Raw genomic sequence first — 15,748 nt, 5'->3', positions numbered from 1 at the left:
GGAATCAAGGATCACGTGGTGTGTCACATTGCTAGCAGAGCAACTAGTAAGGAGATGTGGTATGCCTTGGCCACATTATATTAGGGATCTTTCGAGCAGCAGAAGATGTACTTGGAGCAGAAACTGAGATCTGCTCAGATGCAGAAGGGAGAGCGTGTGGATCCATTCCTGACGAAGCTGAAGGAAACCCGTGATGAGTTGTTTGTTGCGACGCATACACCTCAGGATTCAGAGTTGGGCCCTCAATTCTGTCTTAGATGAGTGGCAAGTCTTTGTCGAGAATATCCTAGGCAGAGCAGCATTGCCTAATTGGGATGAGATGTGGACAGCTCTAAAACAAGAGAAGCTGAGGAGAGACTTAGTCAAGGTCAAACTTGACGGAAGCAGTAGCAGCAATGGGTCGAAGCCCAAGGAGGAGGAGGATAATGTAGCCCTTGCATCAAAGGGACAACAGGAGCAGCGGAGACGTAAGAAGGACGTCTCGAAGATCAAATGCTTCAGGTGTGGTGAAATGGCTCATTACGCAACACAGTGGTCCTTCTTTAGTTGAGAAGCATGATCCGGAGGCAGCACCCGCGAAGATCGAGGAAGAGGAGTTCACCATGACAGCCGAGATACCTCCAAGAGGGAGATGGGCTGATTTAGAACTGTAGTTTGAAAGAGCTACAAATGGGCAGGATCCTTGAGGAGTCCACCTCTCGGATCAATACCTTGCTACGGGAGCCCAGATCAAGAGTAGCAAGATGGACTAATGTCAGATAATGTCGAGGAGTGTCGAAGAGATAGTTGCAGTGGCTAGGCGCGCTAGAGTTTCAGCAGTGCAGAGCAGAGTTGATAGAAGTGCAAATGGCACAGAGCAAAGGTCAGCAGCAACGCAGTATATTAAGAGGGTTCGTGCAGAGACTAGCACTGGTCAAGCTTCAGCATTCACGTGGTATCATACTGAACACAGTTAGTTCAATAATTTTGGATGTTTTTCCGTTGTTGATGGAGTAGCAGCAATAGTTTGCAGTGCAGTGGCAGCTGGCAATGGCAGTGCTAGCAGCAACACAGATGCAGCGGTTAAGAGGGAGTTGTAGTACAGATGCAGTGTTGACAATGGCAGTGTCAGCAGCAGCGCAGTAGTTAGTGGGCAGCATGTCAGACATCAGTAGCGCAGAGGATGATGCTTCAGAGTCAGAGCAGTATGCAGCAACAGTATATTGCTAGAGCACATTCTTTGCTAAAAGGGAGTGTTGATTTGGGGTAGCATCGGATGTGCTCTAGGCCTCAAATTTTGTAGGGAGACTTGGGCACATGTATTCCAAAGAACCCAAAAAGTGTTTTGGGAAATTCCACCCAGAAACAATTTTATTAAAATAATTAATATTTTTTAATGGGCCCCTAAGTCTAAACTTAGGAAATTAAAAATATTAATGGGTATTAATCTAATTATGGGTGTAACTTCTAGAAGAAGACGAGGATCAAGCTAAAATGATCTTAGCCATTGATTAGCTTTTAATCTGGGCCGTTGAATGTCAACGAGAAGATTATTTAAGGGAGCTTGAGGGTCATTTGGAAAACACACCGAGAGATCAAGAGATCGAATTTCTGAAGTGAGAAGTTCTCAGGAGGAAATTCTGATCGAGGAGATTTCTTGCAAAGAGGGGCAATGAGTATCTGGAAGAAGGAAGTTTTCCTGGGCCGGAGAGTACGAGGCAAAGAGAGGGCAGAACGACGTCCAGAGAGAGGCAGATGTTGGCCCACGCAGAGCTGACGCAATGGCAGCGCAGGCCTTAGAGGGAGATCGAATTCCTGCTGAGGAAATCGAGTTTTAGTAGCCGGGAGCCGGGGTGTGAGACCGGGAGGCAGAGATTCGGATTTTCCAGCCAGCAGAGGGTCCGGAGAAGGAGCAGCGTGATACCCAGCAGGGGTGACACAGGAACTACGTAGGAGTGACGCAATTCTGTGCAAAGGCTCCAATTCAGCGTGATCAGTCTCAGATTTTCCCAGTGACAAGGTGAGATCATTTCACCATTCATTTTGTCCAGTTTCTCTTTGTATCGGATTACTAGTTGAGCATCCAAGAATTGTACTCAGATTTTCTCCTACATAATAATAAAACCCTCAGATCTGTTGCACCGGTTTTCACGCATTAGGTTTTTCCGGGGACATTTGTCCAAAAATAACAGTATCTATTGTGTTGTATTTTCTTTCTTGCTCATTATCTTGTCTCCGCTTATAATTTAATTAAGTGAAGGCTGCAGTGTATGTATTACAATATTCGGCATAGAAAACTGCAGGTAATTTGTTTAAAGGAATTTAACAAATAGGAGTAATATCATCAGTTGCTACAATAGGAATTTCGGTCTAGGAATTTTCACATATCTCAGCCTCAGAGCTTGGATTATGCCACAGAATTGATGCCTTAGATCTGCGCACTAAATCACAGAGCCTTTGCACTATACCACAAAAGATATACCTCAGAAACTCGTACAAGATTTGGACACTTTGATTGCTAGAGAGAGCAAGTACTTTCCTTCTGATCTTCTTCCTTGAACTCCTTGTCTTCTTCGCACAAAATAGAGATATACTTGATGATCCAAAGTTTGCCTTTGGAGGAGAGCGAATAGGCTTAATTTATAGTCTTTCAACCATGCGAAAGGGTGTGTCTCATAGGCAAGTTGAATTGTCACTTGGAGGGCCGACTTGTTCACTTGTGGCAAAAACAAAAATTCAAATTTTCAATTTTCCCGCTCTTGATGAGCCTTATAATATTTTTCTTTTTGAATACAAAATAAATATTTTTCTTTTTCTTGCAAGCATGAAGAACATGCCTCAAATAAATTTTATTTTTACAAATATAATTCATATTTTAACATTACAATTACAAATTAAAATATTATGAAGACTGACCATAGCTACAAAATTCAACATGAGGATGATGGCAAGGAAGTCTTATAGTCCAGAGGGAGCAGCCATGGCAACGGATGCAAGTCCAAGATATAGGCTAAAGGGCCAACCTATTCAAGCAACAGCATGAAGCAGAATAGTGACAAAGAACAGGGAGCGAGAAGCTTTGAAGGTTGAGTAGTTTAGAGGGAGTTAGCCTTCAAGTTCAAGTGGGCAGGAGCATTCAATAGATTCCTCCAAATCTATCAAGAAGGTCCCTTGGTATGTGATGACATTACAGCATGTTCAAGAGCAGGAAGATTCTAAGAACAAGTTCACAAAGAGCAGATCTTCAAGGATGATGGCAAGGAAGTCTTCCAGTTTAGAGGGAGCATCCATGGCAGCAGATGCAGCTCCAGGTTCATAGATAGTTCCAGGGGGTCAAAAGTACATTCCTCACTAAGAGGGAGTGTTAACGTTTGTAGCTCGGATAGGTACTTCTACACAGGCCTATGTTCTAGGCATGCAAGAAGTCGCCCATGATCTCCTTAGAACACTTGCTCAAGTGTGAGCAACTTGCTAATGTAACTTAGACTAAGTTTTTAACTAAGGAAAAGCATATAATTATTATGTTGGCTAATTGAGTTAAAGAAACTTGGGAAAAGTAAAGTAAATTACATTAGTGATTATGTTTTAATCTCAATCGTTGATCTCAACTGTGGTGAGATCTAATCTCAACCATTAATCACTTTGGAGATTAGGATTAGGGTTAGGGATTTAACTCAATGTAAAGTTATAAAGGCAAGGAATCAAGGATAGAGAGATAGGAAAGAAGGGTCTGAGGAAGGGAAGCAAGGAGATCCAGATCATCCAAGGAGGGTTGATCAACTTTATCAGATCCAGGGTTGTATGTAGTTCATCAGTTGGGCAATTATCCCAGGACGAGAGTCCAAGTAACTTTGGATTGATATTAAAAAACTTTGATTGGGCAGAATCTGTGTGTCACTTTTATGAGATCGGAAACTTTATTTTTGCTTTTATTGAATGTCAAGAACTTCGTTGTGTAAATTATTCATGAAATTTGCAATCTGCTAGGTTAATGATTTACCAGGTGCTAGGTTGAACGAAAATCTAATAATGATCACCAAGGTTAAACAAGGAAAAAGGCATCACTTCCAAGCATCGTGATTCATTATTTGATTCAACCCATGATCCCTATTTACATGCCAAATACATTAAACACTTAATATGAAACAATGCCTAATGTCCCCATGCATGTTGTGCCACCATCGTCATCAAATCAGTGAGCTGAGCATGATATATGAGGCATATGTGGGCTACTATCTGTGGAGAATGCTAAAATTCATTACTAGGACCACTACCTGTGATATGGATAATCGAAGAAAAATCTCCTCTAGTTACCCCTAGGTGTGAGAGGCTAACAAGCACATTTTTCAGTGATAATATAAACTTTAAGAAAACTAAACTCGGAGATTCAGTCTTACCAAATGAATGAAAGTAAAAATGAACCTCTATCACCTTCTTAAACTATTAAAAATGTATGACAAGGAAATGTTGGCTATTATGCACACCTTGGTAAAGTTCAGGAAATACTTGGTGGGAAACAAGTTTGTAGTGAAGACGGACCACAATAGCTTGCGTCATTTCTTGGAACAAAACGACCTAAACAAATGACAACAGAAGTGGGTAAGCAAGGTCCAGGCTTATGATTTTGATATTGAACACGTAAAAGGAAAAAAGAATATTGTGGCCGATGCACTCTCCAAAAAACCAACAACATGTTCTCTCATGGAGCTCACAGAAGACTGGAAGGCTCACCTCTCGGTGGAATATTCCAAGAACAAGTTTGCATGTGCTTTGATGGACAGACTCATTCAAGATGACAAGTACAAGATAGTCAATGATATTATTTACTATAAAGACAGGATATACTTGGTTGCTGAATCTACGCTTAAGGAGAAAATCTTGAAGGCTACACATGACATACCATTAGCTGGACACCAAGGATTCTTCAAAACTTATCGACAGATCAGGGAGCAGTTTTCATGGAAACGTCTCAAAGATTATGTATTAAAATATGTTAAGGAATGCATGAAATGTCAACAAAATAAGGTCAAGCACATGCATCCTACAAGTTTACTCCAACCTTTACCAATTCCAGAGCAAAAATGGGAAAGCATCTCAATGGACTTCATTACAGGACTACCCAAAGCACAAGGCAAAGACTACATCTATACAGTGGTTGACAGGGTGGAAAAATTTGCACATTTCTTTGCAATTCCAACTGATTTCTCAGCGAAACAAGTAGCAAAATTGTCCATCAAAGAAGTTTTCAGACTTCATGGACTGCCTAAAAATATAGTCAATGATCGGGATAGCAAATTTATGGGAGCATTTTGGCAAGAACTCTTCAGGCTAGTAGGGACAGAATTGACCCCAAGCACCAACTATCATCCGCAAATAGATGGTCAAACAGAGATCATGAATAAATGGATTGAGGGATACTTACATAACTACGTGATTGGTCAGCAAAAAGCATGGATCAAATGGCTATACCTCGGGGAGCATTGTTACAACACCACTTATCATTTGTCTATTGGGATGACACCTTTCAAAGCACTATACGATTATGACACTCTGTCCTTTATTGACATTGTCTTCAGAGATAGTAGAGCCCCATTAGCTAAAGATTGGATACAAGAAAGCCAGGATATTCTCAAGACACTCAAAGAAAACATGCAGGCTGCCCAAAATCGACAAAAGATGTACACAGACTAACACTGAACAAAATGCAGCTTTGAGGTAGTGGACCTCGTCCTTTTGAGATTGCAACCATATAGGCAATCTAAACTCAAAAACAGCGATGCAGAAAAGTTGAAGCCGAGGTTTTATGGACCTTACAAAGTTCTCCGGAAAGTAGGAGAAGTGGCATATAAGTTAGAACTGCCAAAAGAAAGTAGAATTCATAATGTCTTCCATGTTTCATGTCTTAAGAAGGCTATTGGGCAGCAAGTCACTACTATCGAACTACCCCCTTTGGATGAAGAGGGACAACTGGAGCTAATCCTAGAAGCAATCATGGCAGTACAAGAAAAGAAACTAAGGGGCAGAGTAATTTCAAAATATCTTATTAGATGGAAGAATCTTCCGAAAGAAGACGCCACATGGAAGGAGAACAAGTTTTGCAACATCCCAATTTGTAATTGCTTGAGGGCGAGCAATTCAGGATGGGGGGCTGTAATGTCCTCTCCAAATTGATGAGCTAATGGAGGACGAAATAGCCTATCTGACCACGTAGGCTACAGTCTTGATAAAGTGGTAAAAACTCAATTTTTCCTATGTTGGGGCAACGTTGGGCAAAAGTTGGGTTGGCTAGGGCAAAAAAAACCCAAAATTGGTGGTTGCACCCACAACCCCTCACATTTTGGAGCCAATAGAAAAATCTATAAATAGAGAAGAGTTGAGATCAAATGAATCATCATCAATTGTGGATCAAATCATCTGTTTTCTTGAGTTGTGGCTCTAAGGGTTTTAAGACCCCTTTTCTCCCTCCTAATTTCGGTGGTGAAAGATTGCAACCTAGTTAGTAAATCTAATTTTATCTTTTTGTCTGTTCTGACAACCAAGGAAAATTTTCTATCTCGAGAATACTAAGGTTTTGGTGGAAAATACTAAGGCATCTGCACTCCTTTTTGAAGCTAGAAAAACCGTCTGAGGTAAAAATAGAGACTGAATTTTGAGGCAGATCAAAGTTCTAAGGCTAAATACATGCAGATTCTCCATGAAACAAATTGATTTGAGGTAGGTCGAAGTTCTTTTTGAGGTTGGATATCACCTTTCTTCTCTGTTCTGAGGCCATTTGGGTGGCTAGCCCTAATCTGTAGCAAATCGAAAGTCACCTAGAAATCAATCAATTCGTGTTGAGATGAGGCAAAGGGTTTCTTAGGTATTACTCGCTAGTAGACCTGAAGTTCAGGAAAGAACTCGTGCTCCTGTATAGATTTGGGGTGATTAGTTGAGGGCCGAGGCCATGCGAAGTTCTGATCCAAGACCATAATAGATCAAAATCCTATGAGGAAGTACAGAAGCATTGAAGTCGGTTTGGAGGAGTTCTTGAAGGAAGTCGAAGTCAGGAAAGAGCCGATTATCAGTCCTAAAACTATTCGGGTATTCTCTGAACAATACTAACAAAAAGGTCTTCCCAAGACTGCGGATTAGTTTAGGATAACTCGGATTTGGTTTAATACAATAGTTTAACTCTATTGGACTTGGATTATACTGAACTAGACTGGAATTGTTGAATCTGGGTTATACTGGAACTGTTGAATTTTCTACAACATTGTATTGAATGTTTAGTGTTAGATAACAATATTGTTTTACTAAAGACTACATTATTTGAAATTTATGTGTCATTATCTGAATAAGGAAAAGAGGAATTTGTGAAACTCTAGTTAATTAAGAAAAATCTTGGGGCAAAATTTTCCTAGGATATCACAAACTTCAAGCTCTTGCAGCTCACACAAGGAAAGGAAAAGGAAGGAGGAACTTTGGAAAGTTCGATTAGACGAATACAGGTAGAAGACCCGCTCCTGTTTAGGACCAAAAGAAGAAGGATATGTCAAAGGTCAAGTATTTCATTCGTCGTGATTTTGGGAACTATGCCTCCCAATGTCATGAGAAGAAAATGAAGAAGCATGCATCAGCAGCCAATGTTGATGATGATGAGCATCCACCTTAGAAGAAGTCACGAAAAAATTAAAGATCTCAAGAAGAAATTTGACAAGGAATTACCGGAGGGATCAACAAAATTCTCATTTAAAGAATCATAACCAAAGCTCAGTCGCACAAATCAAGAAGATAAAAAAAGAGGAGTTCACAACAAGAAAAGCTAGAGAAACGTACCAATAAGGAGTTCTTAATCAGTAAAGAAGCAATGATCAACCCCATTGAAATAGAGACACCATCAAATTTAAAAATCCTAACCATAGAGAAAGGAACCAATACAAATCCAATTGACATCAAAAATCAAAATGATATTTATATTAAAATGTTACCAATCAACAAATCACAGTAGTATTAACAAAACAAAACCAATGTTCCAAATACAAAACACAAACAAGAATGCCTTACCTGATAAGAAGTCTCGAGAATTCCACTGATTCAAATGTTGTGATCTGTATCTTAATTCCTTCAATGAAGGTTTCAGTTATAACTAGAAACACCTAATTTATAACTAAATCCCTAACTATACAGAAATCCCGAAGGATTACAACATTTCCCCCCTTAATCTAAAGGGGCATCTGACATACCAAGTAAAGATCTAAATTTTTCGAATTTTTCACGCCCCAATGCTTTAGGAAAGATATCTGCAATTTGTTCTGATGTTGGAAAATGTATCAGATGAATTGTTTTCGCCTCTACATGATGTCAAATCAAATGATACTTGGTGTTGATATGTTTGGTTCAATCATGAAACTTTGGATTCTTGGCCAATTGAATTGCAAAAGAGTTGTCAACAAATAAAGGAGTTGAAGCTTTTTGTTTCTCCTGCAAATCTTCAAGTATTTTCCGAAGCCAAATGATTTCCTTAGTGGCTTGAGCTGCTGCAACATATTCGGCTTCGATGGTAGAATCAGCAGGAACAGATTGCTTGCGTGATCTCCAACTGATGGTTGTTGATCCAAGATTCATCAAATAGCCAAAAGTAGAGACTCCATTCTCTTTATCTCCATCAAAATCGGAATCTGAATAACCAGCAAGATGGAAGTCTAAAACTTTGGTATATTTGATGCCGTAAGTTTGGGTTCCTTTTAAATATTTCAGTACTCTTTTTGCTGCTACCCAATGCCCCTCACAAGGATGATGCATAAATCTGGAAAGTATTCCTACAACAAATGTTATATCAGGACGAGTAATAGATAAATAAATCAAACTTCCAACAAGTTGCCTATACTTTGTTGGATCTTCAAATGGTTTTCCTTCTTCTGAAGTAAGTTTCAAATTCTGCTCCATTGGTGTAGCAATAGGATTACAATCCATCATACTATATTTGTTCAATAACTTACCAACATACTTCTTCTGAGAGATGAAAATATGTTGTGGTTTTTGATCAACTTCAATTCCAAGATAATAATGAAGTAAACCTAAATCTGTCATATCAAAAACCTTTTTCAATTCCTTCTTAATAGATGATATATATTCATCATTGTTTCCTGTGATCATCAAATCATCAACATATACAACTAGATATACAACTGATCTTCCAACTTTCTTAACAAAAAGAGTTGCATCATCTAGGTCAAAATGTTTAAGAAGATGTTCAGTTAGTTTCTCATACCATGCTCGTGGTGCTTGTTTCAAGCCATACAAAGACTTCATTAATTTGCAAACCTTTTGTTCTTTCCCTTTAACGAAAAAACCTTCTGGCTAAAACATGTAAACATCTTCTTTCAAATCTCCATTTAAAAAAGCAGTTTTGACATCCATATGATGAATTTTCCATTCTTTCTGAGTTGCAATAGCAAACAAAGATCTAATAGTGCCCCATTTAGTTGTAGGAGCAAATGTCTCTGTATAGTCAATACCCTCTTTCTGTGCATATCCCTTCGCTACAAGTCTTGCCTTGTGTTTGTCTAGTGAACCATCAACTTTATACTTAGTTTTATAAATCCATTTGCAACCAATAGGTTTGATGCCAACAGGAGGATCCACCAGCCTCCATGTGCCATTTTTATGAGAGCATCATATTCCTTTTGCATTGCATCTTTCCACTGATCATAACTAGTAGCTTCTTCAAAACAAGTAGGTTCACAATCCACAAAAAAGTTAAATTCACAATGAGAATAGTTACCTGAGGAACTTCCAGTCTTAAACTCATCATATTTCTTCGGAAATGTTCGAATATGAGATGATCTTTGCAAAGGTTGTGTAGGAAGTTGCTCATCTTCTTCATTTGTCTCAGTTCTTGCCATTTTTGTCCCTGTCAACTTTGTTGCCGTTTTTGTCCCTGTCATGTCTGTAGAAACGCTTGCATCAACCAATTTCTCATCAATAGCAGAATTATCATCATTGAGAGAAGGAAACTCCACATACTGATCTAATATAGGTATCCCCCCTTCAAGATGTGGAAGTATATTATCTAATTCATAATAAAACTTTTGAGGCACAAACTTTTCTATCTAATTAAGTTGTCTATCAACAGTGAGGGAATCTTTATCAGATTCAAGAAAAATTACATCTCTTGACAAAATAAATTTCTTGTTCTCTTCATCATATAATCGGTATGCCTTAGAAGTCATAGAATACCCTAAAAAAATACATTTTCTGCTTCGTTCACTCAACTTAGTCCTCTGTTGTTTAGGAATCAAAGCATAACATTGAGAACTGAAAACTCTGAAATGTTTAACAGCAGGAAGACGATTATACCACATTTCATATGGAGTTTTGTTGTTAATGACAGAGGATGGGCACTGATTTCTAATATATGCTGCGCAGAGCACTGCTTCTCCCCAAAACATCAATTTTACATTCTTAAAAAACATCATTGACCTTACCATATTAAGCAATGTTCTGTTCATTCGTTCTGCAACACCGTTTTGTTGTGGATTATATGGTATTGTGGTTTGGTGTTTGATGCCATTCTCTTGCAAATATTTTTCAAAGACATGTGAAGTATATTCTCCTCCATTATCAGTTCTTATAGTACCAATATTTAGTTGAGCTTCATTTGTAATCAAGAGATGAAATTTTTTAAACACATCAAAAACTTGTGATTTTTCCTTAAGCAGATAAACCCAACACATCCTCGAATAATCATCAATAAAAGTTAGTATGTATTTATTGCCATTCGTAGTTGGTACAGGCATAGGTCCACATAAATCAGAGTGTATGAGACTTAATTTTCTTGTAGCTCGAGAAGTAGAATTCTGAAAAGATTGTTTGTGATGCTTGCCCAATATACAAGCATTACATGGGGTCAATTTTCTGGGAATTGTTGGAAGTCCTTTAATCCCATGTTGTCTCATAATTCTAATACTTTCATAATTAATATGACCGAAGCATGCATGCCACAATAAAGAAGATGACAAAGTATCATTTTGTTGAACCAAATAATTAGTGTTCAATGTAACAGACGACACACCTTTCAATTTCAACAATTTATCTTCTTCTACACCAGTCATTACAGTTTTATTGTCGGCTGCTCTTCGAATTTCCACTTTACCATCAAATATGTGGATGGAATGTCCCTATTGTCTTATTTGTACAAGAGATAATAAATTTCTTTGGAACTGAAAAATGTAAAGAACATCATTTAAAGTATAATCAAAAAGTCCAAGAATTTTTAACTGAATAGAACCAATCCCCGATGGTTTGATTTGAGACTTATCAGCAAAATACACTACTCCATCAATATTATCACTAAATTGTTCAAACAAATCTCTTCTAAAGGTCATATGACAAGTGGCACCTGTGTCTAAAATCCAATTGTCATGCCATGAAGAAAAAGAGGTACTAAATATCTTCCATATGAAAATTACAATGAGCAACAACATAATGTGCATTCTCAGAAGAATGTCCTTTTTTCTGGAATTAGATGATCTTTCTTTTCAAGAATTTGTTCTCTTCTTTCATTAATTTTCTCCCAGGGAATTCTACAATTTACAGTTGTATGTCCAATTTTACCACATCTAAAGCATTTTACAGTTGTTTTATCAAGAAAATTTCTTTGTTTATCATTCTACTGTCCATCTCCCTGAATATTTCTACCCCCCCGCCTCTATAATTCTTCCTACCTCGACCTCTATTACCCTTAGTATTTCTGTCAGATTCTTCTTGAGGTTTTTGGTCTTTTTGAGCAAGACATAGGGTTTCAGTATTAGAATTATGTGATGTTTCTTTCTTGCCAAAAGCCTTCTCTCTTTCTACAATTTTCCCTACTAATTTATCAAAATCTAAATCTTTTAACTGCCCACTAGCTTGGAGAGATTCCAAGTAGTGTGAATAACTAGGGTAAAGAGCTTTTATAAAGGTAGTGAGTTGTAGATCAACTTTAACTCCAATAGATTCAATTTCATGATTGATGGCTTTAATTTCAGAAGCAAGTTTTAGAGGATCATTATCTTTCATTTCCAAATTAAATAACTTCAACAATAATTGAATTATCTCCAATTCAAAATGTGAATCATAAAGCTCTTTTAGTTTTGTTATGGCATCATATGTTGTTTTATTCTGAGCAATGTATATGCTTGCCTCTTCTGAGACTGAAGTGGAAATTAAGGCTCTTCTGAGACTGAAGTGGAAATTAAGGCATATGCCTTTTTATCCTTACTTTGCCAGATTGCTAATTGTTTCTCCTCGTCAGGCTCATCTGGTGAATTCCCTTCTTTTCCTTCACAGATTCCATCCCATAGATCATTAAAAATAAGTGTATTTTTAACTTTCCTGAACCATTCCTGGTAATTTTCCTTTCCGGACAAAACAATCCCAATTAAAGATACCAAGGAGTTCATCTTTTTTCAGATAATGACAGAATTCTTAAAAAAACCGTTATGATTATAGGAACGAAATTCTTTTTAAAAAAGATCTGTTTCAACCATTACAGCATAAATTTCTTCTTCTTTTTTAAATATTTTTTGTATTAACTTACAGATTCAATAGCCACCAATCTGTCTGCTCCAAGGCACCGTATGGTGGTCTTAAAAAAACTATTAACAAATTCGTTGATTATGTATACAGTGGGTTTCAAAACCCAATGGCTGTATATTAAAAAAAACTACCAGAGCAGAGTCTCCACCAAGCATGCCTCTACCAACGCTGCTGACAGTTAAGTATTCAAGTCAGCAAGCAAATCTTCTTCGCTGGTTTACAACAATGGAGGATCTAGGCGTTCTGGTTCAATGGAGTTCGATCCAGGCTCTGGTACCACTGATAAGAAGTCTCAATAATTCCATTGATTCAAATGATGTGATATGTATCTTAATTCATTCAATGAAGGTTACATTTCCACTTGAAAAAAAATAACTGAAATAATTATAACTAGAAATACCTAATTTATAACTAAATCCCTAACTATACAGAAATCCCGAAGGATTACAACATTACCATCATCGGATCATTCAACAAACTGACTAATGATGAAATCGACACGACACCATACTTTGAAGCATAACATGACAAATTATGTCCGAACAACGCACCAACAAAAAATCTCAATGAAGATACTGTGTTGTGGCTTATAAGCTGTTTGATTTATGTGTGTCTTAAATGCTTTACCACGGGCCCAAAGATGCAGAGCACCACAGGCTGCCACGACATAAGATATTCTTCTTTTCATCAAAAACACCAAAGACTTGCACCTAGCCCCAACCGCTTACTTTGTCCTAAGTGCTTGCTTCGAACTCAAGAGTGGCCTTACCACTAAAGAATCTGAGCACCACAGGCAGCCCACTTAGGCGGGGAAACAAGCCTAAGTTGCCACCACAAGGGAACCTCTCCCATCAAAATCACCCAGGGCTACAGCCTGCACTCCCCCAGCCCCCCCACCTGCCTATTCATGTATCCAGGGGATCTGAACCTTGGTGCGATATGACATTGCCTTTCACCGCAGAACCACGACCCCATTGAGATTGCAGTAAGTTTAAAATAATATTCATTCTATAAAATTCAATAGCTTACCCCCTGACGTATAATGTAAGCAGAAATACTGGAAAGAAATAAAATGCAACTATCCAGAGGTATGAAGTAAACTGAATTGGAAAGAAATACAATTAATTGCATTGCACAGAAATAGTAATAGCGACTCACTCAGCAACCGACCTGCTTCTGTTGTCCCCATTCTGTAATTGATCGGCACAACTCCACCACTTTCTCTTCCTCTTCTTCTTTGGCCACCAATGTAGTGCTCATCAGGAAGCTACGATCGGAGCCCACTCTCTTAGCGGCTCGTACGGTAAACCCTCCACTCTTGCGCCCCTCGCTCATGTGACTGCCCCCTGGACCCCCATTGTTCTTCTTCCTCTCCTTCAATGCCAACCCACAAAAGTACTCGAGGCCACTCTTGCTCGCGCCATTTTTATCTGGAAAACGAATTCCCGAAGCTGCCGCAGATTTAAGGATCGAGCCCCGGCAGCAGCGAGGAATAGATGTCTGGGTTTTGAGAGAAGTATGTTGAACTGAAAACAGTGGAGTGGCGGCCATGGAAGGAATCTCCGCAGACGAAGTGATAATGGAAAAGATAAGGCTGGCCAGTTCTATTTAAAACGCTCTGCCTGTCATCGTATTGTGCCGTTTTTAATTTCAAATTAGATGTTACAGAGTTCTATATTTTCGGTGTTTTTACAGGTGTTTAAATAAATTTGATCATTTTGGTGTATGATTTAGGGGATATAAAGAGGGGAAATCAAAATTAGAACTTTATTTTAACATTTAAGGGCAGCGGGGCTGTATAAAGAAGTGAAAGTCAAAATTAGAATTTCACGAGAGGCATTTAAGAGCAGTGGTGCATAGGCAGTATAAAGAGGTGAAAGTCAAAATTAGAATTTCACCGGGCATTTAAGAGCAACGGTGCATAGGCGGTATAAAGAGGTGAAAGTCAAAATTAGAATTTCACCCGACATTTCTCAAAATTTTAGAAGCGATATCGAGGTAAAGCAAGGTTGTCCAGTGTCTCCTACCTTTTTGGTTTATATATCAACAAGTTTGAAGAGTGGCTAAATTCGCAAGGGGTGACACCATGACGGTATCCATTGGGCAAGTTCGTTATAAGGCTTCTTTTGTAAGCAGATGACCTTATTTTGATTGCTCAATCTGCTCTTGATTTGCAAGAGCACTTACTTTCTCTTGAGCATTTTTGTAGAAGGGTGGGGATGCAAGTCAATATTATCAAAACCAAAGTAGTGGTTTTCTCTAACAAAAGAAAGCATAACCAGCATAAGTTTTACTTTGAAAGTAGTGTTCTAGAAGAAGTTGCATATTACAAATAACTTGGAATTGACTTCAACAGAAATCTAAGCTATCTAAGCTGGGATGGATGTAGAAAGAAAAGAACTTTGGGGACTTGGAAAGCATTTTATGTTTTTCAAAACAAGTGTAGAGAGGCAGAGTTATGGGACTGGAAAACCACTGTGACTCTTTTTGGGGTTTTAGTGATTCTGGTGATTCTCTACGGTTGTGGACTGTGGGCCAACCGTACAGCCAAGATGTAGTGGAAACAAATTGAGAAAATTCAGAGGTGTTTGATTACAAACAAATTCAAAATTAAAAGCGCATTTCTTTATGCTATCTTGTTAAGTGAAACCAGTGTTGCTTCAAGCAATAGTTATGGTGCAAATCATTGGGTGTTTAAAAAAAAATGAGCAAATGGAAGAGGGCAAATGGCCTAAGGTTGTGTTTAATGACATATTGTGCAAAAGAAATAAGACTTGGATGCAGCGAAATAACAAATGGTTTAGTAAATGGGGTATTTGTTTGAGCATGTGTCCCACAAACAGTGAAGAGATAAAAACTTTTGTTATGGATAAGTTCCGCAAACATACTTGGGAGAAGGAGCTAGGGAGAAAGAAGAAGTATTATATTGAAGAGTTTAATCTCACTCATAATCATCAACAAAAAGTGTACAAAGGGGCCAATATTTCTTGGAGAGCCAAAATTATTATTGCTCAATTAAGGACTAACTTTCATCAACTCTGTTGTGAAACAGGGCGCTGAAAAAGACCAAAAGAAGTGTGGGAGGAAAGAGTATGTATTTTTTGCTCTTTCGGAAAAGTAGAAACAGAAAAGCATTTGATTTTAGAATGTGAGGCCTTCAAAGACAACAAGGAATGTTATGCAGATATTTTGGCAGCTAACTCTTGGGAAA

The 15,748-nt window shown here is 38.3% G+C and overlaps 1 protein-coding gene across 1 annotated transcript in view; it reads right to left on the bottom strand.

Annotated features, from left to right (window-relative positions):
• Nucleotides 1-14,241, bottom strand: part of LOC149187661 (uncharacterized) — a 182,354-nt gene extending 168,113 nt beyond the window's left edge. Inside the window, exon 1 of the mRNA XM_089411432.1 lies at nt 13,708-14,241. Within this exon, the coding sequence (XP_089267558.1) occupies nt 13,708-14,088 (381 nt within the window). The 5' untranslated portion in view covers nt 14,089-14,241. The remainder of the gene's footprint in view (nt 1-13,707) is intronic.
• Between the last annotated feature and the right edge of the window lie 1,507 nt (nt 14,242-15,748).

The sequence above is a fragment of the Pinus tabuliformis genome, chromosome 3_1 (genome assembly GCF_031772625.1).
Source record: "Pinus tabuliformis cultivar Carrire ecotype Pingquan chromosome 3_1, CPIR1, whole genome shotgun sequence".
NCBI lineage: Eukaryota > Viridiplantae > Streptophyta > Pinopsida > Pinales > Pinaceae > Pinus > Pinus tabuliformis.
Note: the sequence above shows the minus strand (reverse complement) of the source record. Positions and strands in the feature narration are given on the sequence as shown.